Consider the following 26,650-nt stretch of genomic DNA (forward strand, 5'->3'; position numbering starts at 1 on the left):
TCCCCTCCCCTCCTCTGTCTCACCTTTGGACCTTGGAAATTTAGGGTTGGTGGAGCACTGGGGATATAAGGCCAACGGACAGTGAGGAAATTGGGAAGTTGGTGACATAACTTGTTTCAGAAGTTTGGCTAAAAAAGGTGTCCAGGCCTCCCTGTGAGCTGGGAAGGGTGTGGTCCATATGCTCCTTTGTCACCTGGAAATGTGTCCCCTAACCCTCACCCTCCCTCAGCCAGCAGGGGCCTTCACACCACCCCAGGACATGATGGCTCCTGCCTTCTTGGGGATCTGCTGATGAGCCTGCCACACCCACCCCCTGAGGTAAAGGACCCCTGTCAGAGTGCCCTCCCTAGCGGGCAGGGGCCACTTGGCTCACACTCTGCTCAGTGCCAGCACAGGGAACCCTCGGAGCCAGGCATGAAAGCTGCCTGGGCTCGGCTACCCACCTGGGTGCAGCACGCCTCTGTCCACCACCGCGTCAAGGCTGCCCCGGAAGCCCCAACAGGGGTGTGTGTGGGGGGCTAAGTGCTGAGAGCCACTGGGAGGGGGCAGGACAAGCTCGGCATCACCCACCTTCCCCCATGCTCATCCCCACTGAGGGAGAGGACACTGCCTGCCCCTTCCTTGGGTAGCGCAGGCTCCCTCATGGCTGTCCCCTCCCTCAGCCCGGGCGGGGTCTAGGCTCTCCTCCTCAGAGCATGCTGCAGGGTTGGCCCAGGTGGTACAGTTGACCACTGCCTCCTTGAAAGAGACTGCTCACCAGAGCCAGGGTGCAAATCAGTGTACGCATTTATTTCCTGCTCAAGGCCCTGGCCAGTCCATGGGCTCTTAAGCAGAAGCTGGCTGGAAAGTGGGCCCTGGTGGTCAGTGGCTGGGCAGATGGACATTTGCGTGGAGGTCAGGGCCTGCGCAGCAGGAGGCGCCCGGTGCCCAGGCTCCGTGTCCCAGTGGCTGCCCCAGGTCTGCGTCACCTGGGTCCACAGCAGACATTGCAGAAGCTGCTGAGTGGGGGCCGATGGTGGGTGGCCCGTCTGGGAGGGAACCCAGCGTCTCCTCAGTGTGCTGCACTCTCTGCCGGCAACTACAGGCCACCTGCACGGTCTCCAGCCCTCTGAGGCTGCCCCGTGTGACCACACCACAGTCCTGGCTCCGACTCCGGCACCTGTGGCTACTCAAAGGCAGGCGAGCTGGGGCTCCGATTCCCAGCTCCTTCTCTTCTGGGAGCACAGACCCTCCCCCCAGCAGAGCCCTGCTTTGATAGCTGTCAGTCCGGGGTTCTAGGAACTGCCCCCCTCAAAGCTGGAGAAGGATCCGGCCCCCACACCCCTCCACTGGCCCAGCTCTGGCCCTTTCCTGGGCTTCTTTCCAACCCCTTCCCACACCTCTGAGAATTGTTCCTTTTTCAACTCTACGTAGGTTACCTAGCCTGAATGTGGGCTCCAGATACTGATGGACACACGGGACCGCCTCCTAAATCTGAGCCCAGTGTCCCCATCTGCAAAATGGGTCACAACAGCACCTACTTCGAAGGTTTCTCTGGTGTTACAGTGACCATCACTGAGACAGAGAGGGCCAGGAAATTGAGAGAGACAGAGACACAGAAATAGAGCTAGAGATAGAGAGAGATAGATAGAGATAGAGAAGAGAGGAAGACAGAGAGACAGAGAGAGAGAGTGACACAGACAGAGAAGGCTGGGAGCTGCGTGGCGGAGGTTCCTACCATATCCTGCTCAGGGCCTCCTGCCCCTCTGTCCCCCACCCCTCCCGTCCCCGAGCTCTCAGCGCTGCCAGAAGTCCAGGAGTGGCTGTACTGGTTGCCTCCTCTGGCTCTTTCCCGGAGGGTCTGGGTCCTCCTGGGTCACTCTCATGGTGCCTGGTGCCCCGGGAGAACAGAGGTGAGTGGGCTGCCTCCTGCTGGGCTACAGGGTGGGCACGAAGCGGATCCTCTGGGAATACGCGAGGTCGGCAACATAGAGGAGCAGGTTGACGTAGGTGAAGATGGCCACCACCAGCTGGCTATCCCAGGGGCAGCTGCCCCGAGAGCAATCGGGGGGCCGCCCGGGCATGCCGTACTTGGGGTCGAAACAGAAGACGGGCCAGATGACCGCAGCACTGAGGTAGAGGAGCACAGCCAGGAAGGTGTACACCACCACCACACGGTCGAAGGGGCAGCCCAGGCCGCCCATGTGGCCCATCACACTCAGGGCCACCACGGCCACCGTGGCCAGGAAGCACAGGCTGTAGACTGCCACACACCACTGAGTGGCCACGTAGCGCCCGTAGCGACTGTCATGGACCAGCGCTCCAAAGATGATGCAAGCCACGAAGGCCTGGACGATTTTGAGCAGTCCGGACACTGTGGCCATGTAGCTGGCCACCTGGCCTGGCCGGGCCCGGGTCAGGGCCACCTCTGCAGCATAGGCCAGAAAGAGGAGCCCGGCAAAGACGCTGGCAGCCAGGCGGAAGTCCCTGGCCACACAGCCTGCGGGCTCAGGTGGGCACTGCAGCCGGGTGAAGTACAGCGGGTAGATAACGGCGGCCGTGGCCGACAGCAGTGTGGCCAGCATGGCAAAGGCTGCCGTGAAGTTGCCCCAGGAGAGGCGCAGGCAGCCATGGAGCCGGGTGAAGTCACAGGCCACCACCAGGCCCGAGAGGGCAAAGCAGAAGCCCCAGGCAGCCATGCAGAAGGTGCCCTGGATGTCCGCGAAGCCGCCCCGGTGTGCCACCAGGCTGAGGGTGGTGCAGCCGAAGGCCAGCTGCAGCATTCGGGCTGTGCCCACCGGGGACGTCACAGCGCCCAGGTACAAGTACCCACCCCCAGGGGGCTCCATGGTGCTGCCCATCTGACCGGCCACGTCCTTGCCTCACACAGTGCCTGGTGGTCCTGGGGTTCCTGTCAGACTGCAGCCCCTCTGTCTCCTTCAGCTGAGCTGTGGTGGCAGGTGCCGGCAGCCTGCAGTGGCAGTGACATTGCAGTAGGCAGCCTCTCCGCTGCTTCTGTGGGGAGGGCCAAGGCCACCCCAGTGCTATAAATAGGTGGCCGTGATCAGAGCCCCAGAATAGCAGCCTGCCAGCCTGTCCCCATTGTGGGGGGACACCTGACCCCTATGTCCCATGCCAAGCCCCTGCCAAAACCATTAACCCCTTGTCTGCTGGCACCCTCCCTGCCTCACTGCACCTGTGTCGTTCAGTCAGTCGGCTCCACTAGGGCACGGGAGGAAGGGGGAGGAACAGAGAGGACCAGCTCAGGCAGCCTCCAGGGCCAGCTGAGCTGGAGGAGGGGTGCAGGGAGGCGAGAACAGCAGGGGTTAAGGGAAGAGGGTCAGGGGGTCATGGAAGGGGCGGGGTGAGGGGTGGGTTCCCTTCAGTCATTCCAGAAGGTGTATTAGTTCAGAGCTTGGATGGTTTCAGGACCCTGTTGTCATTGTCCCTGGGGCGCACGCTCAGCTCTGATGCCTTGGAGATGGTGGGAGAGAGAAGTGGAGCATGGAGACCCTGTGTCCCACTTGCAAAGGTGCCCCCATTCTTCTCACAGCCCCCAACCTGACCCTGGGGGTGCAGTTTTAGTTATGTTTTGGGGGGATCATTATGGAGCTCTTTATCAGTCCCTCCTAGACATGTAAACGCCTAGAATAAACTCAGGCTAAAATATTGATCACGTATGAAATGTTTCTGCAAATGAAAACCTTTCTTTCTGAGTGTACAAGCAACACAAGGTTAGGCTCAAGCAGTACAGGGAAACAGAGAGAAAACTTGCCTGTGATGCTATCGCCTGGATTCAGCCACTATCAATGGTCATCTCATGTGTGTACGTGTGTGTGTAATTAGATGTATTTCCTCTCACTTTTCATTTAGAAAAATTCCCAGTCCTCAGAAGAGTTGCGAATAGCACTATGAGCATTCGTTTATCTTTCACCTAGACTCAAGAATTACTAGTACTTTTCTGTCTGTGATCTGGCCCCCCCATTGATAATTAATAAGAATGTTAATTCTGCAGCTACCCATAGGAGAGCTGGCCCCTAGCATCTTCCACGGATACCTCCCACAGAGCCTGACCGTGACAATGACACTTGGGAAATTTAATAACACCGGTCCTTATTCAGTTTTCCCCACCCAGCCCCCAAATATACTTCATAGCTTTTCAAAGTTTTGCACCAGGGTCTGACTAGGATTATGCATTGCACTGGGCTGTCATGCCTCCCACTTTCCTTTATGATAGACTAGAGTCTACTTTTTTTTGGTATTTTGTAACACCGACTTTTTGGAGCATCCAGGACAGTGGCTTTCTAGATCGTCTTTCAGTGTGTGTTGTCTGACTGTTTCCTCATGGTTAGACTCTGGCTAAAATGATCTTGGCAGGAAACTCCTGTGGGAGATATGGGGACTCCTCGGCGTGTCCACTGGGAGAATCATGAGGTGGGTATGTCCAGAGCCCGAGCAGCCTGACCATCTGGCTGGGAATGTCCCTGGTTGACGTCCGCCTGGGGTCCTAGCTTCTGTGATGCTTCTGTGGGCAGTGTTTTCCATGAACACAAACTCCCCTCCTTGAAAAGCAGAGTCGTACCGGCCGTCTGACCCAACATGTTTCCAGAGCAGTGAACATAATCATAAAGTCAGGATTCCCATTGGTTTTCAGGTCTTCCATCCTCGGGGACAGTGTCTGGACACGATGAGTGGGCAGCAAGGCCTCACAAAGCGGACCTTCCATGGGGGGCCTGCCCACTCTCTGGGGGGCCACCAGGTCACTGTCACATGCAGGAGGCAGGCTCTGGCCTGGGGAAGGGTCCTCTGTGCGGGCCCTCCAGGCATCCATAGCAGCTGCCTTGGGACCATGGGAGCTGGAAGGAAGGCTCTGTTCGGAGGAGACGGTTTATCTCAAGCAGACATGCCCTGCTTCAGCTGGAGTTCAGAGCTCAGCGAACCTTAACAGTGAACCCAGCCACGTTTCCCAACCGTACAAACGGTCCCTGGGGCACCACCCTCACAGTGCCCTTGTCCTCTGCGTCTGTTGCCTCCACGCCCCAACCAAAGGGGAGCAACTCCTAGTGCCTGAAGCCTTGGGCATTTTGGGGAGACTTGGCCTTGGCATCGCCAGCACTTTGGGGTGTCCCTAGTGCTCAGGGTTGGCCAGTACACCTGTGCAAGGAAGAGGCAGCCTCCCAGGTGCCCTGTGGCAAGTGTGGTAAGTGAGGCAGGCGCCCTTTGGTGGCCTTCTCCTATAAAAGTTTGTTTGCTCCCTTGTCACAATTACAAAAACACGGAGATTCTGGAGCGACAGTTTCTCGCACTGCAGAAATAGCAACACAATTTTAAGTGAATTAACTGGAAACCACGTAGAGCTCAACAGTAGGGACAGGGCACATCCATGCAACGAGGCTTTCTTTCATCGCCCTGTGAATGCGTGGGGGGGGGGGGGGGCGCGCAGCCAGGGGCCAGGGAACGGGACGGGTTGTGGCCAGGCTGTGAGGCACAGGCTGTCCCTGGTCTGAGATCAAAGGTAGTACGTGGACACATAGGCCTCTGGAACCACGGGAAGACGGGTGCGGGCCTGAGCTGTCCCCGTGGTCACCTCCCAGGTGTGGGGCAGCAGGTGCTTGTTGCTGTTGCTTTGGGCTTTCCAAATTTTCTAAAAAGAATAGCAATTACTTTCTGAACTAGGAAAAAGAATACATTTAAAAATAAATGAAGGGCAACATATGAAAAAGGATAAAAAAATAAATGAAGTGTATCTTACTACAATTTTTAAAAAAATATCTAGATTTATATTCTCGTATGAATAAAAAAACTCACGTTTACAAAATTTTTCAGAAGACTTTATTTTTTAGGACAGTTTTAGATGTCCAAAGAAACGGAGCAGTCCCCATACACCCCACACCCCAGTCTGCCTCTCGGTGAACATCTTACAGGTTCAAGGATGTTTGTTACAATTCATGAACCAATGCTGATATATCATTATTGATATATTGTTATTAACTGAAGTGCACACTTTATTTCCCTAGTTTTTAACCTATTGTCCCTTTTCTGTTCCAGGATCCCATGTGACATTTAGTCCTCACGTCTCCGCAGGCTTCCCTGGGCTGGGACGTCTCTCAGATGCCTCTTGTTCTGGGTGACCTTGGCAGTTCTGACAGTGCTGGGGGGGTTCTGGAGACTGTCCCTCTACTGGGATTTGTCTGACGTGTCTCTCACGGTTAGTCTGGCCTCTTGGGCTTGGGGGAGGAAGACCACGGAGGCAAAGTGCCCTTCTTATCATGTGACGTCAGAGTCCGTGCTCTAAATGTGACTCGTGAGTGCTGCTGTGACTTTGGTCACCTGGCTGAGCACTGCAGAATTGGTGACACCCAGGGTCCTTGTGCATCCTGGACTCACTTTGTCACTGGTCCCTGCAGTGAAGCACCATGTGGACTGAGTGCTAAGGCTGTGGTGGCTGTGCCTCCTCCTTTGTCAGGACTGTGGCCAGAAAGAGTTTATTCATTTGGTGAAATCCCATTGGGCCTAACCCACAAGTGTCATGTTCAGTGAACTGGCAACGCCCAAGACACACAAAGACACTCTCTGAGCCCTTCAGCCCACCTCAGACGGAGCAAAACGCATGTGTCATCCTGTGTCTTCGTGCTGATGTCACCACTGCCCCCCTTCTCCGCACAGTTTGTCTCCAGGCTGCACCTCCTGGTCTCCCGCCTATGGTGTGGAGGGCCCCTCCCTCAGAGCAGAGTCCTCCCGGGTAGGTGACAGGCAGAACACTTTTAGGTGGTCCCAGCCACCACTCCCATGGGGAGCTCTGTCCATGGCCCTTCTGCGAGGCCCGGGGAGTAAGCTGCTCCCCTAAGCTGGCAGCCACCCCCAGGCACCCCTCCGTTCATCTCTAGCCTTTGGCCACCCCATCCCTGACCTCACCGTCTCCCTTGCCCACTGGGGTTCCATGGGTTCCCCCAGGAGACCGTAGAAGAGACCACCGATGGGCCACTTAGCTCCGCCTAGGGAAACTACATTGGTGATGAGTGGGCCCAGGTGGGGTGAGATGAGGCCCAGGCCCCTAGGCAGGGCCTGGCAGGGCTGCCGCTGCCCAGCTGACACCAGTACCCTTGGGTTACTCTGTCCCCTTGGTCCCAGGCTGCCCTGATATGTTGGCTGAGCTGGTCAGACCGCGGGACACACCCCTGGGTCTTATTGTAGGGTGAAGGTGCGAGATCCCCGCAATTGTCGCAGCTCTGGGAACAGGGCTGCAGGCGATCTGATGTCTGTGGTGGGAGGCCAGGAGCCAAGCCCAGCTGACCTGGCACGGATCCTCCCTCTGTCGCTTACAACCATCACAGAGCCTCTGTGGGTCTCACAGAGAGTTCCCATACCCTCCACTAAAGGGGACAGAAGGGTTTAAAACCAAAGCCACCTGCAGGGCAGCTGGGGGAATGGATGTGCCAGTACCACACCATGTTCACTGCAGGGTGCGCTCAGGATGCCCCGGCCATGGCTACTGGAAGCGAGGCACAGCCAGCAGCCTCCAGCAACCCTAGCTCTGGGGCTTCTCCCACAGATATGGTACACGGTCCCACGTGCAGTGATGTCGACACGGCGTGTCCATGCCTCCTTCTTTGTGCCAGATGAGAGAGTGAAGCACAAAAGCCACGGCTGACCCGCCACGTTGGGCCAGCACAGCTCTCGTGGGCCCCAAGGCACCGTGTGAAGTGACCACAGCGTGTGTGGTGCGCTGTCGTTGTGTGAAGGGAGAGTGGTGCATGTGCATGTGTGTATGTGTTTTCTGGGGGTCTGGGTCCTTTGGGACCACCCACAGGAAGATTGTGACACCTTCATTCTTGGATGCAGAGCCAGGGGCTGGGCTGGACTTTGCATCTTTCAGACGGTGAACAGTGTGACCTAGCAAAAATGCGCACAGTGCTAACTTTTAAGAAAATGTTAGCTGAGAACAGAGTATTTTTTTTGGGTGATAAAGTTTTGACTGAAGGTTGCTGTTGGTGACCCATATCATGAGGGTGCAAATGCAGAGTCGTGCACTGTCAAACGGTGACGTGTGCGTCATGGGAATGTCACCTCAGTAACAAAACAAGGAGTGGTGGAGCTGTTGTCCGCCTTGAGGGCTTTGCCACAGAGGGTTGGCTGGGTGGGTGAGCAGAAGCTCAGCTCCTCAGGAAGGGCCTAGAATGGAACACGAAGTGGGGTGTGGGCCTGGGACAGGATCTGCATGTCCAGGAAGGGGTCAGAGGTCAGTGTGTCCAGGAAGGGGTTGAAGGTCAGCGAGCCCCGATGGTGGCCCAGTTTCCCTGCTACAGTGGGGTTGGGGGAGGGGGTGCAAAGTGGGCGACTGCCCGTTCAAATAAACACGTCTGGAGGGGGAGGCTCTTTTGTTGTCTTTTTTTTCATTATTTAAAAAAAATATGTTACAAAACAATATCATTCATCATATATTTCTTGCTTATTTTCCTTTTTTAAAAAATTAAAGTAATAAAAAAGTCACTTTATAAAATAATACAAAAGGACAGGAGAGGCTGGGGCTGAGGGGCTGAGGAATCCAGTGCTTCTGGCTCCCCACCCTGGGCTGGAGGCGGGGGAGGCGAGTGGGGTGGCAGGGGCCCTGAGACCACCCCTGGGGCGAACGGCAGGTCCACCCTTCCGGCTGGGCCTCCTGAACGCAGTGGGAGAGGGGCAGTGAAGGCTGCGGGGGGGATGGCCGGGGCCCTGTCTGTTCTGGGAGGGCCAGGAGGGCCTGGGTGGCCTCGGGGGACCCCCTAGCTCCCGCTGCTCAGCATGCCCAGCAGTTTACTGGGCTCCAGGCCCTGCTGCTGTGCCATGGTCTGCACATCGAAGCCCATGTGCATGAGGAACTGGGCCACGTTCATCTCCTGCCCCGTGAACCGGTCTCGGATGGTGGGGCAGGACGGGTTGCAGTGCGGCCAGGGGCAGCTGTCCACCAGGTGGACTGGGCAGCCCTTCAGAGGGGCTTTGCTGGCCTTGTGGCTGTCGTGGAGGCTTCTGTCCCAGCAGTGAAGCGCCCGGGGCAGCGAGGTCCCCTTCACCTGGACATCTGTCCAGTGGCTACAGACAGAAACCCAGGGGGGTCACTCAGGATGTGGCCAAAGCAGTGACAACATTGCTGCTGCTGCAGGTGCAGCTGAGTCTCAATCCCTGCCGCATAGCTGACCATCTGAGTGGCTTCGAAAGCCCTGGAAGGAAACCCTTCCCACAGCACCTGGCGAGGAGGGAGGGTGGGGACAAGTGGGGGTGCTGTGCATGTTAGAGCGAGAGGCACAAACACGAGCTGTCCCCAGGCATGGGGACACTGACCTTCGGATGATGATCTCGTGGGAGAGGCAGGCGGGGGCGAAGCTGGCCCTGTGGGGAGGAGGCAGACGGTCTGTGAGCAGCCCCATCCCACCTGGACGCCCACAGGGGAGGCAGCCCCAGCCCAGCACCCGGGAGCCTGCCCCTGCCTGGCTCCCACCTCCTTCCTTTTGCTGTCAGGCGCAGGCCTGTCCCCACCAGCCTGTACGCTCCCTGCTCACCCTCGTCCTTTCCTGCTTCTTTAACCTGCCTGCAGTCTACCTCTTCCAGGCAGGGCTGGCCAGGCAGTGGTGAGGGGCTATCCCGGACAGGCGAGTATTTCACCAATTTTAGAAAAATAGACTTTATTCTTAGAGCAGTTATAGGTTCACAGCAAAATTGAGGGGAGGTACAGAGAGTTCCCATCCCCTCCCCCCACTATCAACATCCCCTCCAGATGGCACATGAACCTACACTGACACGTCATCCCCCAGGGTCCGTAGCTGACATTAGGGTCATTCTCTGTGTTGTACATCCTATGGGTTTGGACAAACGGATAGTGACACGTACCCCCGACTACAGCGTCACGGAGGGTATTTTCACTGCTCTGAAAGTGTACCCCCCTCCTTTCATCCCTCCCTCTCCAGCCCGACAACCCCTGATCCTTTTACTGTCTCCTTAGTTACGTCTGTGCTGGAATGTCATAGGGTTGAAATCACCCAGTATGCATGCAGCCTTCTCAGCTGGGCTTCTTTCACTCAGTCATATGCACCTAAAGTTCCTCCCTGTCTTTTCACGCTTTTCCTTTTAGTGCCGGGTAATGTCCCACTGTCTGGGGGGACCTCTCTATATTCATGCCCTACTGAGGGCATCTTGGCTGCTTCCTGTTGTGCTATCTTTGAGCCTCTATGTTTTTAAGGGAAGTGGTTTACTGCATGTGGAGGGGGGCTGACGGAGCCCCCGCACACTCACGACACGTCCTTGAGAGTGTCCCGCAGCTCCCTGCCCAGGTTCTGGATGTACAGCCACTGGCCCTCCTGCAGCGGCTGGCCCGTGAGGTGCACGTTGTCCACAGTCAGCTGGGCCTCGTCAAACAGCCACTGCACCACGAACACTGGGCCTAGGGGGCATGGCTCAGCTGTGCCTCGCTTCCGTACTCTGTCCCCCAACCTAGGCTCAGGGTCCCCAAGGTCTGGGCTAGCTCCCTGCAGGCTCATAGGCAGCTGGCCTTTCCCCTCTGGTGCCAGCAGCCAACCTCCACCCGCCCCCCATTTTGTGCCTTAACAGCCGCCCTTCCTTAAGGAAGTACCTTGTTACCCCACCCCACCCCCCATCACCTTGGCCTGGCTCCCAGGGACTCACGTTCACCGAGATTTGGTGATGATGTCCCTTTGCATGGGACATGGCCTCTGCCCAGCATGTGGGGCTGGAGGGGGGGGACAGCCAAGGCCCCGCACAGAAGCAGCCTGGTGTCAGCTCCATAGCATATTCCTCACCGTGGTAGTGGGCAAGGTGACCCCATCCTGGTCTGCCCGAGACCCAGTGGTCTCAGTGGTAAGACGGGGACAGTCCCAGGCAGACTGGGATGGCTTTGTGGCCCTGCTCCCAGGCAGGGCAGGGGTCTGGGCCCGGCCTCTGGGGGCTGGACTCCAGGGTGGATTTTCATGAGGTGCAGGAAGCCTGGATGGTACCCCCGCCCCCAGTTCCCCACCCATGTGCTCTGCTGCCCCACTCACAGCGCAGGGTGGGGTAGACTTTGTAGCCAAAGAAGCAGTTCCACTCTTCACCCTCCTTGAACTGGCGCCGACAGCGTTCGGGGACCATGCCGTTCCAGTACCTGGGACACATGCTGCCAGTTAGTAAGGCCGCTTTGGATCCCCAAGGCCAGGCTCTCGCACCACAGCCGCCACCCCGCCCCAGGTCCTCTGCATGGGAGCCGGGTGTCAGGGCCAGGCCCTCCCTCCCAGGGCACCTGATGCCACGGCGGATGGCCTCTGTGGGTGCACAGGTGACAGTGTCCAGGCAGTCCGTGCGCAGGTATTGCTTGTTGTCCAGGAACCAGCCTGAGTCAGCCAGGCCCCGCACCTGGATGGCCGGGTAGCCCAGCTCCTCCAGCCGCTCGGCCACACGGTCCACATTCAGGAGCACGCCCGTGCCCCCAGCGCTGCACCAAGGTGGGACATGAGGCCAGGCCACAGGGAGGGACACTCAACCCCCTGAGCCTGCCTGACCCCAAGCCCGTGTCCCATGGAGGGACAGGGTCCTGGTATGTCCTGAACTGCCAACACATCCCTCGTTTACATGCAACACCCATAGGCCTTTCAGGGTCCTGGACACAGAGCTCCAGGCCCTGACCCAGAGCTAAGTGGCAGGCCACTTGTCCCGTTTTCCCTTCCTCTCTGTCACTCTCTGCCTCAGTTTCCTTATCTGAAAATGAAGATGAATTATGTGGCCTCGGGCTCCTTCATCCAGCCCACCAATGTCCCAAGGGTCTCCTACATGCCTGCTGGGATGGTGACCAACAAGTGTGATCCCTGTCTACTGGGACCCTAGGGTAAGTGGGACCCACAACTAACTAGGGCACTGCAGTCCCGCTTCCCTCACATGCACAGCTGTGGAGGCCAGGAGCGTCCTCTGGACAGCTTTTAGCTAAAGCGTCCGTCCGCACGCCCAGGCCTGCCAGGCTGGAGCCCCTGGGTGTGCCCAGGCTCAGCCCGCCTCTCCCTCCTCTCCGTATTCCCCCCTCTGCCCCTCCACACTCCCCACCTCCTACCCCTCCTCACTCCCCACCCCCTCAGCCCCTCCATACTCTCCCCCCAGGCCCCTGCTGGCCCACCTGCTCCCTGCCAGCAGCAGCACCTTGGCCCCGCTCAGCCCTTTGCCCAGGAGTTCTCGCACCACCTCCTGGATGATGAGGGCGCCCATGAAGGCATATTCATCTGCTCAGAGAAGGGGGGGTGGCTTCAAGAGGGAGCCTGGACAGAGAGCAAGGCGTCTGCCAGGTTGGAAGGAGGAAGGGTTCTAGCTGGGGTCTGGAGGGTCTGCCTGGGGCTGGGGCCAGGGGCTGAGTAGAGTGAGGGAGGTGGGTCCTGTGGATGTGCAAGGCCATGCTGGGAGCCCCTCCCTAAGGAAGAGCCAGGCATGAGGACCTCCCAGGGGCTAGGCCAGCCACAGACAAGCAGGCAGTGGGCGCTGGGGCAGGCACCCTGGGACACACTGGCTGTTAACAGTTGGAAGGAGTACAAGGCTGAAAGCCTATGTTCCCCCGGAAGCCCAGCCCTCCCTGCCCTGTCTTAGAAGGGGCAGAGGGGAGGGCAGGGGACTCACTCTTGTCAGACTTGGATGAAGCCCCACTCCAGACGTCACTGGAGCAGTAGGGGATGAAGCTGTGACACAGGAACACTGTGAGACTGCCGTGGTCCTCCACTGCCCACGGCCCCAGGAAGGACACCCCTCCCCAGGAAGGACACCCGAGGACAGGACCCCTGGGAAGGACCCGCTTGCTCCCTCTTACACCATGTTGGCGTTCCACCAGTGGGGGTTTTCCTCTGGCTGGGAGGACAGGATCCCCGTGCCTGTGGCGGGGAGGACAGAGGCAGTGGGTCCTTCTGATGGGGGGGTATGCGGGGATGGGGACTGCTGGAAAGTCTGGGATGTAGGGGTGGTGCCGCAGGAACCAAGGTGGCTGGGGAAGTGGGGAATGGCAGAGTCACTATGGTCAGGATGCCCAGTCAGGCTGTGACACCTGGACGTGGCCCTCGACCACCCTCACTGTCCACCTGCTGCTTGAACCTAGGGATGACTGCTGTCCTGAGCCTCTCCTAAGCCCTGGGAAGTTACCTGGGGAAAAAGAACTGAAGAGGGGACAGCTTGTGCTCCCTAATCTTAGGAAGTTCAGAGAAGGGGGCGTGAACATAGATGGGGTGGGGCCTCTCTGGGGTTCTAGGGAGGGAAGGGGAGCTTCTTCTAGGACCTCAAATTGTGAGCCCCTGGAGGCCTGCCCCTTGCCCCCCAGGTGCGGCCTCCTGGGCGGGTCTGCGCCCTGCTGACCTGTGCGGGTTCGTGGCCAGTCCCTGGAGCTCATGAGGCGCCGCATGGTGTCGTACCGGGAGTCGCAGTTCTCCCGGTTGAAGCAGTACCAGCCGCCTGCGGGCACAGACACCACCTCAGGGCCGGCGTGCCCAGGGGACCCCCACCCACCCCACCACTTCAGCCCCTGGGACGCACCTTCCAGAAAGAGTAGCCACCGCCGACTGCCCTTGGATTCCTTCAGGTAGTAGCTGCAAAGGAAGGCGGTTGAAGGGGGCGGTCAGCTGGGCTGCAGGGCCCAGGTCCGGGGAAGAAAGGGTCATTCCACCTGTCGCCGGGCGCGCGGCGGCCGCACGGGGGCGCCGGCGGCCAGGCCCCAGCAGAACGGCAGGCGGGCCAGCGGCGGCCGGTCCCGGGAGGTGGCGCTCGCAGGGTTGGGAAGGGCCGCGAGGGGCTGTGTGGTCCGTGGAAAATCCCCACGGCCCGCCCCGCGCGGGACCAGCTGTAACCTCGGCGCCGGCGGCTGGGCGGGGGTGGGGGGGTGGGGGGGTGTCTTTGTCGGGGCTCAGGATCCTCCTGGGACGTGCAGTGGCACTTGGAGGATGCAAAGCGCCCTCGCTAGAGGAGTGTGCATGGGGCGGGGACACTGGGACTGACACAGCGGGTGTGAAGGGGCGCGGGCGCCACCGAGGCGAGGTCGCAGCCGTCCTACCGAGGCCCGACTGAACATCCCGTTTCCTGGGCTGTGGATTCGCTGAGAGTGTGGGCTCCCCGGATCCCTTCCCAAGCCTCAGCCTCGCATCCTTCCTTTATCTACTTCAGGGCTGGAAAGGGTGAATTCTGCACCCCTGGTCTTTCTGTCCCACCTGCGCCCCTTCTCTGGCCCTCGGTTGGCCAGCATCCCTGGCAGTCCCCGCAGCAGGGAGCAGACCTGAGTTGAGCTGGGGTGGGGGTGAGGGTACCGCAGGACTCTCCCTGCCGGCTGTATCGCCTCTTCCTTCTGGAGTCAGGGCCACTCGCGGACTGCAATCTCCCCGCCCAGGGACCAAATGACGCGAGTAGCGGGCTGGGCAACGGGTGGCCAAGGGGTCAGTGCCCGGGCTGGCCGGGGACCAGTGCGCACTGCCCCAGCCCCCCGCGCTTCGAGTCACGGAGCCAGGCTCTGCCAGAGCCAGTACCTCCGGGAGCCCGACGGGAGCCCTCTCCCCTGGGGAGGAGAACTGCCATGGGCAGTAGGGAGGGTACAGCTCAGAGACTCCGTGCATTGGAGAGAGACAGGAAGGCGGCATGTACGAGGGTCGCTGGCTTCGAGGAGGCCAGGAGCCCGGCAGGGGCCACTAGCAGGGGTGTGCAGGTCTGTCGGGGCAGGCGGGTGCGGCCTTACCCGGCGGGGCTGCCGTCGTTACAAGTCACCGACGTGTTGAGCAGGAGGTGCAGGCGAAGGTCTTCGTTGAGCTGCTGCGCGGAGCAGGGGTACAGGGACTGCGCCAGGCTCTTGACCTGCGCCATGAAGCTGTCCATGTTGCCCTCCACGGCCGTGAAGTCCAGCGGGAAGCTCTCCACCGGCTGTCCGGCCGCGGGCGCCGCCTCGGCCCGCTGCGGGGGCGGCTGCTGGCCACGGCGCCGCCAAGTCTTCCTGCCCTCGCCGCCCCCGGCCCAATGCAGCAGGCCCAGCAGCAGCAGCACGCGCACCCCTCGGGCCATGGCCGCGCCGCTCGCGCCCGCGGCCACCTGCGGAGAGCGGGCGGCCGTGAGCCAGCAGCAGCGGTGGGGGCGCCGGGCCGGGGGCGTCTGAGCGGCGGGGCGCTGACCGCGCCTGCTCGCCCGCCCTGCTCCCCGCTCTGGGCCCGGCCGAGGAGGCGTGGGCGGTCGGCGTCGAGGCTCTCGTGGCCCGGCGCCGTGGCCTGGACAGCTCGAGCTCCGCGCTTGCGGCCGGCCGAGTGCAGCGCAGGGTCTGGGTGCTCTGGCTCCGGCCCGCGCCAATGAGCGGCGGGGGCCGAGCCTGGGCGTAGTTTGCGGGGCCGCCGCGGCCCGGGTGCCCGCGCGTCAGATGTGCCGCCGCCGCCCGGGCTCGGCGCAGGGGGAGGGGGCCGCGCTCGCTCTTTTCTTGGCGGAGACATCGCCTTTTCTTCCCAAACCGCAAGCCTGACGGAGGGGCCTGGACTACCCCGCCGCGGCCGCCGGAGGCGCTCCCGGCCCGGCTCCGTGGGGGGGCAGAGCGGCCCGCGGCCCGGGCGGCTCCATTCTCCGCGGCCAGCCCGGCGCCGCTGCCCCCGCCCCCGGGGCGGCGGGGTAGGAGCGGGGCTTTTCCGTTCCAGCGGCACTCCGCCCACCGCACGGTGGCCGGGGCCCGACGGGCTGGGGGCGCAGGGTGGGAGCGCTCACCTGAGCCGCCAGGGTACCCCTCACTCCCGCTGCCCAGCCCAGAGCAGCTTGAGGGCGATTTGGTCCGCACCCTCCACCCCAGCAGCCCCGAAAACCCCCGCTCACCGCGGCCTCGCGCCCCGGCTCCATGGCGTCGCTCGCCCTGCGCCACCCCGCTGGTGCGCCCGGCTTGGCTGCCTCCCCCTCTGACGCTGGCGCCTAGCCGCCCGGGACTTTTATCCAGCAGGGCCCCCGGGATCAAAGCGACGGCGGACATAGGGCTCCGCGCCGAGGGGCCGGCAGCAGCGGCGCCCGGGGCCTCCCGGAGGAGCGGACAGGTGTGGCACAAGGCGCGGACACCCAGGCGATGGAGAGGCTGGGCGCCCCTGCACAGCTCCATGCGGGAGTTGCCCTGTCCCCGCGCCTCGGTGGACAGCTTCTGGGAAGCCTTCGGAGGCCGTGAGGGGGCCAGAGGGGGCGCTGTCACCTACCGAGGTCGGTGGGCCTCGAATGGGGTCCCGGATCCTCCCTGGATCCTCCGTGGATCTTCTAGCTGCAGCTTGCCACTCCGAAGAGCCCCAAAACCTCTCCCTACTCCAGGGCCACTGGGGTAGGAGCGAGGATGGAGAAGAGCTGCCGGCTTGGTGTGTCTGCTCAGTGACCTGCACTAACCATTGTATCTGCCCATCAGCTCAGCTCACCTTCCCAGCCACCTTACTGGGGACAGAAGGAGGTTCCTTGTCAGAAATCAAAATGGGGGAGGCAGGTGTTTACTTAGGAGGCCTCTACCCGGTGGGTGGGGAGACAAAAGAAAGAAAACCGTTTATTCACCCTCCACACACATGAAATGCCAGGGACAGCTTTGGTAGACCTCTCCCCATTTCCCCTCTCAGCTGCAGCCCCATGGCTGTCATTACACCCATTTTAAAGACAGAAAACAGGCCTCACCTTTTGGGACAGGGGTCCAGACCTGGGGCAGGGCTTCCTGAGCACCCCTCCTAATTCAAGGCAGTGGGGAAGCTGTGTTCTCTGGGAGGCCCGGCAGCCCCTCTGGAGCAGGAAGTTACAGGCAGCCAGGGCTCTGCCCCCCCCCCCTCACAGTCCACCTGGTTGCAGGGCACCTCTGGCCCTGAGCACTGTCCTTTCCTGTCCCCAGTATGAGTGATGAGCTGCACACACCTACCCTGACAACACCCAGCGGGCTGCTCCGGCTGGGCTCTTGGAGGACCAAACAGGACCCTTGAGAGCCGTCCTGTGAGCATCTGAGGGATATCAGGTGCTGTTATGTCAGATTAGGCTGAGGTGCCCTGGAGGGCAGCCTGGGCTGGGTCACTCAGAGCAGGAGAGGGTGGGTCCTCCCCACAGGTACCATCTGGCAGCTGAGTGCCTATTTTCCCGATGAGAGTCAGGAGCTGACAGAAGAGCGAGACAGACCTCGGTTCATTTGGAAATCCACACTCTTGTCAGTTTAAAGGCCCTGTTTGAGGCTGACCAGATGCAGTAGCTTCAAACACAGGTTCCATCCAGAGGTGTTCTCCCCATCCCCGTCCACCTGCCCAAGAATCCTCTACCTCTATGCGTGTTATTCCAAGTCCCAGGCAGGGAAATTTTCCTCCCATCAGGATGGCATGGGCGTGGAGGGTTATGCTTCACACTGACCTGGCTCTGAGCAGTTTCCCGGTGGGGAGGTCCTGGGCAAGGCCCGTGACCTCTCTCTGTGCCCCCGTTTCCTCTTCTTTAAAGTGGGGCAATGACCGTACCTCCATCAGAGGGATTATGGGAGCCCATGCGTGAATGTGCACAGCAGCTGACTGCCAGTGAAATCCCAGAACCAGGGAAGAGCATGCATATTATATTCGCGGCATTCGCTGTACTGAGATTTTGCCTGCACAGTGGACCAAAATGAGTTCCTGTTTGGGTTTATTCAAGACAGCTAGCAGAAGCAAAGAGGCACTCAAATTCAGCCTTCCCCAGCACTTCCTGCCCTGTGTCCCGCCTTCCCCATTCTCTTCTTTGGCAGCAGCCCCCAGATGCCCCAGACACCATGTCCTCCTCGGGATTCAGATAGACCAGGTCTGTTCTTGCAACCCCTCTTCCCGCCCCCCGAGGAGCCAGCTTTACCTCTGCACCTCGGACTCCTGCAATCAGTCTGGTGGGGTCTCTGAGGACAGCAGGACCTTAAACCTGGTCCTCTACTTCCAGGCTGCCTGCACCCAGCCCAGGGGCCACCAGCCACCGTGGCCCTGACAAGTGAGAGGAGGGGGCCCCTGGGTTGAACAGCAATGACCATCTCACACCCATTTGGATGGCTGTGATCAAAAACAGGGAAAATAATAAGTGTTGGCAAGGATGTGGAGAGCTGGGACCCGTGCATGGCGCATGGGACGTGCACTGGTCTGGCTGCCATGGTGACGATGCGGTGGCTCCTCGATTCGGTACACACAGAACTGCCGTATGATCCGGCAGCTCCACTCTGAAGTATGTCTTCCAAAGAATGAAAAGCAGGTGTTCCAACAAAAGCTTGTACATGAATGTTCATAGCATCACTATTCATAGTCACCAAAAGGTGGAAAACCCCAGCTGTCCATCAATGGATGAGTGGATAAACACAGTGTGGCCCATGCACACGATGGAATAGTACTTAGGCATAAAGAGGACTGGGGCTCTGACACAGGCGACAACATAGACGGACCTGAAAACCATGCCGTTCGGGGAAATGTGCCAGACACAAAAGGCCATGCGTTGTATGATTCCATTTCTATAAAATGTCCAGAATGGGCAACTCCACAGAGACAGGAAGCAGACTGCTGGTTGCCAGGGGCTGGGGTAGTGATAGGAAGTGACTGCCAATGGGACGGGGTTTCTTTTCAGGGTGATGGAAACGTTCTCAAATGGATCGCAGTGCTGGTTTCACAACACTGCAAATGTACTAAACGCCATGGAATTGTACACTTTACATGGGTAGTTTCATGTTGTGTGAATTTTACCATCAAAAAACCCCCAAAGCACTAGTGTATCAGACCAGCGATGGCCAGCAGGCTGGACACTGGGCACCAGGTGACTGGGGGGGGGGGGCAGGTGAATGGAGTGCCCAGGTGGGGAGGAGTAGGCTGGTCCCGCTCTGTAAACCTTGCTGGGATGTGGGACGTTTTGTGCCCTAACTGCAACACAGGGGGATGTAGCAGTGCCCAGTTTGTCCCTGCAGGGCCTGGCCCTGCGCCCTCTGGGCCCAAGGCTGGGTCTCTGAGCCTCACAGGGTCTTGGGGGCATGAAATGAGGTGGGATGTGTAGGGGCCGTGAGCATGTGATAAGTGATGTCATCACTCTCGGGTACATGCTGGCCTTTCCTCAGGGACCAAGGTAGACCAAGGTTCCTGGCACAGGGGACTCATGGAATGTCTGGTGGGCAGACTCTCAGGCTGGGGGACGAGGACAAGGAACAGTGTCCCAAATTGCCTTGTTGCAGTGGTCTCATGGAACATGGACACTGGACACGGGACCCGCCCTTCTCTGCCACCCTCCCCGCCCCTGTGGCCACATCCAGGATGGATTCTGCATCACTCTTGCCTCCCTGCTTCCTGGCTCCCACTCAGGTGGGCGGCAGGTGCTTGTGCTTCTGGCTGAGCTTGGGTCCCATTCGTTGCCAGCTGCAAGGGAGCCTGGGAAAATGAGAGCCCAGATGGGGCTCTGCCTCTTTAGGAGGGGCGCCCCCAGGTGTAGGATGGGGGCGCAGGGGCTGTTCCTCTGGGGAAGAAACTATGGGGGAAGGAGCCAGGGTCCCAGATGAGCACAGAGTTAACCAATGGGAGCTTTGTGGACACGTGCTCATTTCCTGGAATAAGGGCATCAGAAATGGAACATTTCAGGAAACTGGAACTTGGGATCTAGCTGGGGCAGGCTTGAGGGCCTAGGCTGGCTGGAGGGCGCTGGGGCACAGGGAGGAAAGTGGGGCGAAGGGCTGTCGGTGGCACAGGGCGGTCCCACGTGGGCCTGACAGACAGATAACCTGGCTTTCAGAGCCTCAGGATACCCAGCAGCTCCAGACCCAGTGCCTTTGACTGGATGTGGGACTGCCCCATGCCACCAGCCGGCTCCCTCTTGGGGCCCCTTGAGGGCTCTGAGCCTAGGGGCTTGCAAGGCATGAGGGCAGCTCTGTGCTCCAGCAGCTGCCTGCCGTCTGGGGCCCAGCTGTTGCCTGCTGGCTTCAGCCACCCCGCCTTGCACAGCCACCTGGGCGGCTGAGAGCCCCAGCTGCTGGCCTCTGAGGCTCAAGAGGCCAGGGAAGCAGGGCAGGCCACCCCACTCCTCCCAGCGGCTTACTCTGAGGGGAGGCCCTGCTCCTCAGCCAGCCAAGAGCCCATCTCCAGCTCTGAGCCTGGGGAGGGGCCTCAAGGTCAGGCTGTGCAATCACAGAGTTTGAATCCCTATTTGGTTTCCCCAGAGCCACCAACCCCATCCGTTAGAAGGAACCCCCTTGGCCTCATATCCTGGGACCTTGATGAGCAAAGCCTCTTACCTGGAGCTGTCTTGTGTGTGCGGGGGCTGGGGATGGAGAGCTGGGACCACTGGGTCAGGTTCAGGCCTTTCCTGGGCAGCTCCTAGACCTGAGCTGGCAGACATTCTCTCATGGGAACTAGGTGGGTGTTTGCAGACCTGGCATGAGCAGCCTTGGGGTCACCGAGTGGAAGAGCTCACACATACTCCTCACCCTGGGACTGAGAGCACCTGGGAGTCAGACCCCCCTTCTCTTAGGGGTGAGAGCCCCCAGGGCTGTGGGTGGAAGTTGAATCCTAGATGCTGTGACCAACCCCCAGATGGTGAACTGGCCTCCAGGGTGGGGTTTTCTGGTCCTAGGCTCAACCCCTGGGGGCCTCGGACCCCAGTAGTCATTTGGAAGGACCTGCCCGCCTCTCAGCATCCCTGCTCCATCCCAGCCCCCCTAGCTGAAGGACCCTCCTGGGTGCCAGCTTGCAGCTGACCTGGGGTCACTGGGGTGTCCGGGTCCACCTGGGAATGGCCACATCCCAGAGCTGGGGGAAGGAAGGGCATGCGGATGGGAGGGCCTTCCCGTACATGGTGTAGATGGGCCCTCTTGGGGTATTATGGGAGCATCTCCTGCGTGCCAACTTGTGCTCCTCACTATACAGGTGAGGAAGGGTATGGGGAGGTCGGGTTGCCCCAGGCCCCTTGGGGTGGGCCAGAGACAGCTCCTCCTCAGCTCTCCCAGCTGTCTCTGCTGCGCCCTAATGAGCTCCAGGCCGGCTGGTCCCCATCTGTGTAGCCTGCTGGTCCCCAGCACCCACTGCAATAGGGGCTGCAGGCCAGCAGGCTGGCCCGCCATGTGACCTTCGGCCCACCCTCCCTCCAGCCCTGTGATCCGCACGTGGCCTCTGGGGAGGCAGAAACAAACCCTCAGATCTCACCCCTGGGAACCTTTCAGCGCCAGCAACATCAAAGGGGGCAGTGGCTGGCCGTGCTGCGGGTGCTTCTCTTAAAGGGCCACGCCATGTCTTAATTCAAAGCAGATCCTGGGAACAGCTGTCAAACCGCCTGGGAGGGAGGACTCCGGCGGGAGAAGCTGGAAGGCGGCCATCCCTGTCCTCTGCAGACCCCATGTGTTTGCTTCTCGGGGCTGATCAGAGGGCAGGTGGGGACTACGCTGAGTGGGTCTTGCATCTTGCAGAGGCTCCTCCAGCCTCCACCTGGGAGTCACGCTGCCCTTCTCAGAGGAGGACCCTGAGTGCTGGGCAGGCCCACCTGTCAAGGGCTCTGATTATTCTCTGTGGGAACTTAGAAACTCAGTTCATGAAGTCAATACCCTGTTTCCCTGAAAACAAGACCTAGCCGGACAATCAGCTCTAAGATGTCTTTTGGAACAAAAATTAATAGAAGACCCAGTATTATATTACATTACATTACATTATACTACATTATATAAGACCGGTCTTATATCATAGTAAAATAAAACCGGGTCTTATATTAATTTTTGCTCCAAAAGACGCATTAGAGCTGATTGTCCGGCTAGGTCTTATGTTCGAGGAAACATGGTAGTGTGGTTTCTCTGAGTGTGAGTTGAGGTTCTTACCTGCCCAGGTGTCTGCCCTGCCTGGAGGCCACTGACTGAGTCCAGAGGTGGGACAGCTCCATGCACGGGGTAGGAGGGGTTCCTGATGGTCACAAGTTCACTCAACAGAGCTCTGTCCTGGCAAGGGGACTCCAGGAATAGACAGCAGGCTGGTCTTCTGGGAGGAGGGGGCAGATGTGACCTGATGTCAGGAGGGGGAGGGAATGAGGAAATGGGGCACAGCGGTGTGGCGGTGTACTAGGCAGTGGGAAATTACTGCCTTAATGAAAATACAGGTAAGATCCAGAAGGTTCTATATTGGAAAGTAGATTTTAAACTACTTAAATTGAAAATGCAATTTTACCATAAATATATATCTGGGGTGCCAAAGAAGTGCATACACATTTTAAGAGATGTCATCTACTGTGCTTACGCAGTAGTTCGCCATAATCAGAAGTGTCTGGACGCTGATGGTAACCACTTTAGCACCTCTTGTAATTGCAGAAGTCAAACGTGACTTGTACTCATCTTTTGTTATCGTTACATATTGAGTATTACAATTAATACAGTTTTTTTCCTTTTTTAAAATGTGTATACATTTTTTTGGCACCCTCTGTATGGCACACACACATATGTCGTCAGTGGCTAGATTATAAGTATAGCGTGGGGCACGGGCTGTGCCTCCCCCAGGGGCTCAGCACAGAGGGGGCTCAAAGAGGCCACTTGCTCCGAGAGTGAGCCATGCATTCTCCCAAGGAGGCAGGTAAGAAGAGCATCAGTTCTCAGGCTAGGTGGAGTCTTTTTTTAACCTATAACATGTGACCTGAGGTCCTAATAGAACCATAGTTTGGGACATAATTTCTTTGGAAAATACAGCCTCAGTCTCATTAACATTGCTCTCGAAAATAGCCCGCTACCCCCCTCGTCTCCCCAGAATTCAGGTGCGGCCCCAGGCTAGCCCTGAGGGGTTCTGGGCAGCCTAGAGCAAGGACCCAAACCTCGTCTTCTGGCCAGGCTCAGGGTTCCCACAGCCTGCTGGGGGAATTGCTGTCTGTGATGTACTGTGCTACTTACCTGCGCTGAGCCTCCATGTCCCTGGGAAGGGGGCACTGTCACCGCTCTGGTTTGACAGATAAAGAACAGAGGCCCAGGTAGCCAGGATGTGTCAATGTTCAGGTCGGTGCAGGTAGGGGGTGGACCTCATGCCTTGACGGCACCCTAGGCTCCTGGACGCTGTGATAGCCTACATTACATCCAACTGGGGACACTTTGTGCTCTGGAAGTGGTGTGCTGTGGATGGGGTAGAGTGGGAGGGGTCCTGACCAGGGTCACGGGGACTTCAGTGAAAAGAACAAAGGCAGGTCTGTCCTGGGTCACCTGTTGTGTAAAAAGGAAGGAAGGGAAGGATGTACATCTGTGTCCCCTTAGCATCCTGACACATGCATTTGCTCACCTTTGCAAAAATAAATGCAGGAAGTCTACCCAAGCACTGAAGGAAGAAGGTTTTCTACAGGTTGAGTGGCAATGGACAAGGAGGGAGCAACCCTGGTCTATGTCTCATCTTTTTTTTTTTTTAATTTTTATTGGGGAATATTGGGGAGTAGTGTGTTTTTCTAGGACCTATCAGAGCTCCATGTCAAGTTGTTGTTTTCTAGTTGTGGAGGGCGCAGCTCAGCTTCAGGTCAAGTTGTTGTTTTCAATCTAGTTGTGGAGGGTGCAGCTCACTGGCCCATGTGGGAATCGAACCAGCAACCTTGGTGTTATGAACACTGAGATCCAACCACTGAACCAACCGGCTGCCCCTCTATGTCTCATCTTGTACTTATAATTCTTGAGTCAAACAAATGTTTTGCATAATCAAAATATAGCATTAAATAAAAAATGATGAAAAGAGACCCCAAAATACAGTAATATATAAATGAACCTGTTTATCAAATTAGTATGACCACAAAGAAAAAAAGAATTAATTCAAATAACTTTGGAACACAATCCTCTGTATTTCTTTAGTGGGATATATTCTGAGGACAAAAATAACTACAAATGGATCTTGAAATTTCCTTAGTAGGTCTGTGGTTAGTAGCAGGATTGCTGTAGTAATTCTGAAGCTATTTGGAGGGTATTTTGGAACAGAGCAAACAAATATATTCATGTTACCAAGAGCAAGGGTTTTCACTGTGGAGAAAGAGATTTTCGGTTGAACCATGTACAGTTGCCTTTTTTTTTTTTTTTGTAGATAAAAAATGGTTGAATATTGGCAATTTCATAGGATTTAACCAAATACAAATACAGAATGAGGGAAGGAAAGGGAGAAGCCTGAGGGGTGGCTTGGAGTGAGAAATATTCAGGTGAATTCAGGGTGTTAGCTCTGTGCTCTGGGGAGCAGAGGCACCCCAGCAGCCCTGAGCATGCTCAGCTCCAGACCTTGCTTTCTTACTTTCTTTCTTTTCTTTTTTTTTTTAAAGAGGGCGCAGCTCACAGTGGCCCATAGGGGATCGAACCAGCAGCCTTGGTGCTACCAGCACCACGCTCTAACCAACTGAGCCGCCCCAGACTTTGCTTTCTAAATCCCATTCCCTTCTAAAGGGATCAGTGTGTCTTTGAGAAATGGTAGGTTCGGGCTGGGGCAGGGGATACCCTGTTGTGACAGAGGTGAGGAAATGCTCAGAAAGTAATGGAAACAGGTAAAAAGTGTGGGCGGAAAAGGGGCCACAGACTGAAGCCGACAAGCTCAGGGGAGGCCAGGCTAGTGGGCCCTACAAACCCAGAGATCAAAGGAACCACTCAGGGTCGTTGGGACATAAACGTTCCTCACTAAAGCGGGTCATGGCGGTAGTTACATCCTAGGCCTGTAGCTTTCTTGACAAAAGTCAGTCTTTACCGGAAGTGAGCCTGCATGCTGTCTTTCTACATCTCAGATAACATACCTTTTTTTATTTTAAATTTTATTGGGGAATTTGGGGGTACAGTGTGCTTCTCCAGGGCCCATCAGCTCCAAGTTGTTGTCCTTCAATCTAGTTGTGGAGGGCATAGCTCACTGGCCCATGTGGGAATTGAACCAGCAGCCCTGTTGTTCAGAGCTGGTGCTCTAACCACCTGAGCCATCTGCCCGCCCCTCAGATAACATACCTTTGAAAAGTCAGGGGCTGGCCTCGGGTCTCAGGTGGTTGGAGCGCTGGGCAACTAACACTAAGGTTGCTGGTTCGATTCCCACATGGGCCAGTGAGCTGCGCCCTCTACAGCTAAGATTGTGAACAACGGCTCTCCGTGGAGCCGTGTTGCCGTGTGCTGCCATGAGCGGCCAGCGGCCAGCTTAAGTGGCTGGCAGCCATTGTGAGTGGCCGGCAGCCAGTGAGAGCTGCCGTGAGCGGCTGATCCACCGATGACCGGCAACCTACTGCCTCAGCTGGGGGGAGTGCAAGGTTCATAATACCAGCATGGGCCAGGGAGCTGTGTCCTATACAACTAGACTGAGAAACAAAGGCTTGAACCAGAGTGGGGAGCGGGAGGCAGAAGGGCGGGGGGGAGAGAAGAAAAGTCAGAGTAATTCTCTTTTCCAGACTCCTCAGGGCATGACACCAGGAACCCCTCATTGTTATCTGGTCCCCCACATACCATCTCTCTGTGCTGTAAATGTTCATTATTATCTACCCTGCACCCACCAATGTGAAAGAAGTGTGTGTCTCTCCATCTTACTTTTTATCCAGTCCCAGAGATTTCCCTGCTTTGCTTTCTCCTGCCCCTTTAACCTCCCACCCATGGATTCCACGTAAGCCCCTTAGTCTCCTCCTTTGACCCCAATGTAAAAAATAAACTGCAAAACTGCCGTTTTCAGGAGCATTTTCTCAATCCATTGAGATTTTGCTTCCTGGTAATTGTTGCCAGGTTGGCTCAAATAAACTCATAAAAATTCTCTACAGGTTTAGATGTTTCTTACATCGACACAAGGAAGTACGAAAGACAGGAGTGAGGTGGGACTGTAGGCTAAGCCAGAGAGTGGCAGCCATGTCAGATTTCCCAGTGTCAGTCAACAGTTTGGTGGTTATGTAAGAGACTGGCCTAAGGCTTAGAAAATTCACTTGAAGGATTGACACATACATCTCCCACTCACTCTCAAATGGTTCTGAAAAATGTTGTATGTATGGAGAGAGAGAGATGACAAAGCAAATGGGGCAACATGTAAACAACTGGAGTCTGTCTGGAAGATACACAGGAGTTCCTTGTACTGCTCTTGAAACTTTCTTCTAAGTTTGAAATCATGTGAAAATATAAGCCACTCCTCCAAAAAAAAGTTCAGGAGCCAGCTTGGAGGGGGTCTGGATGGCCGAATTTGGATCAATTTGAGCATCAAAAGGAGTAACTGAATGAAAATTAAATTCATGAATATTTCAACCCATGAATTTGTATTAATATTTAAGACTTTTCAAAAAGGAGGGGAAGCATTTCTTGACCAAAAAATGTCTAATAAATGTAGAAGGAATGGTAAAATCGGAAAGTCATGATTTTGCAACCACAAATGTAATGATGGATTCAGGCAACGACTATCAATTGATAAAACTGTGGGGTAAATGGTCACTGGAAAAATATCATGTTTATAGCTTATTCTCTCTACAAGGTACCTTGATCCTGGAGGAATCTGGCAGACCAAGTGTGTAGACTTTACATCCCCACTAACAGGACAAATCGATGTCCTGGATCTCCTGGTGGTCTGTCATCTACGCTGCCTCACTGCCCCAAATGTTTAACCCCAGGAAAAGATTGGGCAGATCCAGCCTGTGGAAGATTCTAAAGGAGACTGGTCTGGACTCCTCAAAAATGCCAGTGTCATGAAAAATTAAAACAAACCACAGAGGGACTGACTGATGCCGATTAACGGAGTGTGAACCAGTGACTACCAAACCAATGTGACAACCAGCTCTAAGG

The 26,650-nt window shown here is 57.3% G+C and overlaps 2 protein-coding genes across 3 annotated transcripts; both read right to left on the reverse strand.

Moving 5' to 3' along the window:
• Window positions 1-768: 768 nt before the first annotated feature.
• On the reverse strand, window positions 769-3,164 carry MYADML2 (myeloid associated differentiation marker like 2). Its single transcript, XM_019735464.2, has one exon. The coding sequence runs from the start codon at window positions 2,838-2,840 to the stop codon at window positions 1,917-1,919; it is 924 nt and encodes a 307-aa protein (XP_019591023.2). The 5' UTR covers window positions 2,841-3,164; the 3' UTR covers window positions 769-1,916.
• A 5,442-nt stretch (window positions 3,165-8,606) lies between these two features.
• NOTUM (notum, palmitoleoyl-protein carboxylesterase) lies at window positions 8,607-16,241 on the reverse strand. Of its 2 annotated transcripts, none has more exons than XM_074319862.1 (12): window positions 16,158-16,241; window positions 14,687-15,033; window positions 13,501-13,553; window positions 13,324-13,419; window positions 12,788-12,848; window positions 12,601-12,659; window positions 12,110-12,212; window positions 11,246-11,437; window positions 11,010-11,110; window positions 10,246-10,393; window positions 9,298-9,345; window positions 8,607-9,048 (listed from the first exon to the last, which is right to left on the reverse strand). In XM_074319862.1, exons 2-12 carry the CDS (start codon window positions 15,004-15,006, stop codon window positions 8,742-8,744), a joined length of 1,488 nt encoding a protein of 495 aa, XP_074175963.1. In that variant the 5' UTR covers window positions 15,007-15,033; window positions 16,158-16,241; the 3' UTR covers window positions 8,607-8,741. The 2 variants fall into 2 exon arrangements, with proteins under 2 accessions (XP_074175963.1, XP_074175962.1); XM_074319861.1 differs by lacking the exon at window positions 16,158-16,241 and adding an exon at window positions 15,793-15,897.
• Window positions 16,242-26,650: the final 10,409 nt, after the last annotated feature.

This window comes from Rhinolophus sinicus, linkage group LG15 (assembly GCF_036562045.2).
Source record: "Rhinolophus sinicus isolate RSC01 linkage group LG15, ASM3656204v1, whole genome shotgun sequence".
Lineage (NCBI taxonomy): Eukaryota > Metazoa > Chordata > Mammalia > Chiroptera > Rhinolophidae > Rhinolophus > Rhinolophus sinicus.

Coding starts and splice junctions, on each gene's coding strand:
- MYADML2 (XM_019735464.2), bottom strand. CDS start 2,840: ATGGGCAGCACCATGGAGCCCCCTGGGGGTGGGTACTTGTACCTGGGC.
- NOTUM (XM_074319861.1), bottom strand. CDS start 15,816: ATGGAGCCGGGGCGCGAGGCCGCG. Junction 12,849..13,323: donor CTGGCCACGAACCCGCACAG/GTCAGCAGGGCG, acceptor TCCCCGCCACAG/GCACGGGGATCCTGTCCTCC. Junction 11,111..11,245: donor GCCATCCGCCGTGGCATCAG/GTGCCCTGGGAG, acceptor CATGTGTCCCAG/GTACTGGAACGGCATGGTCC.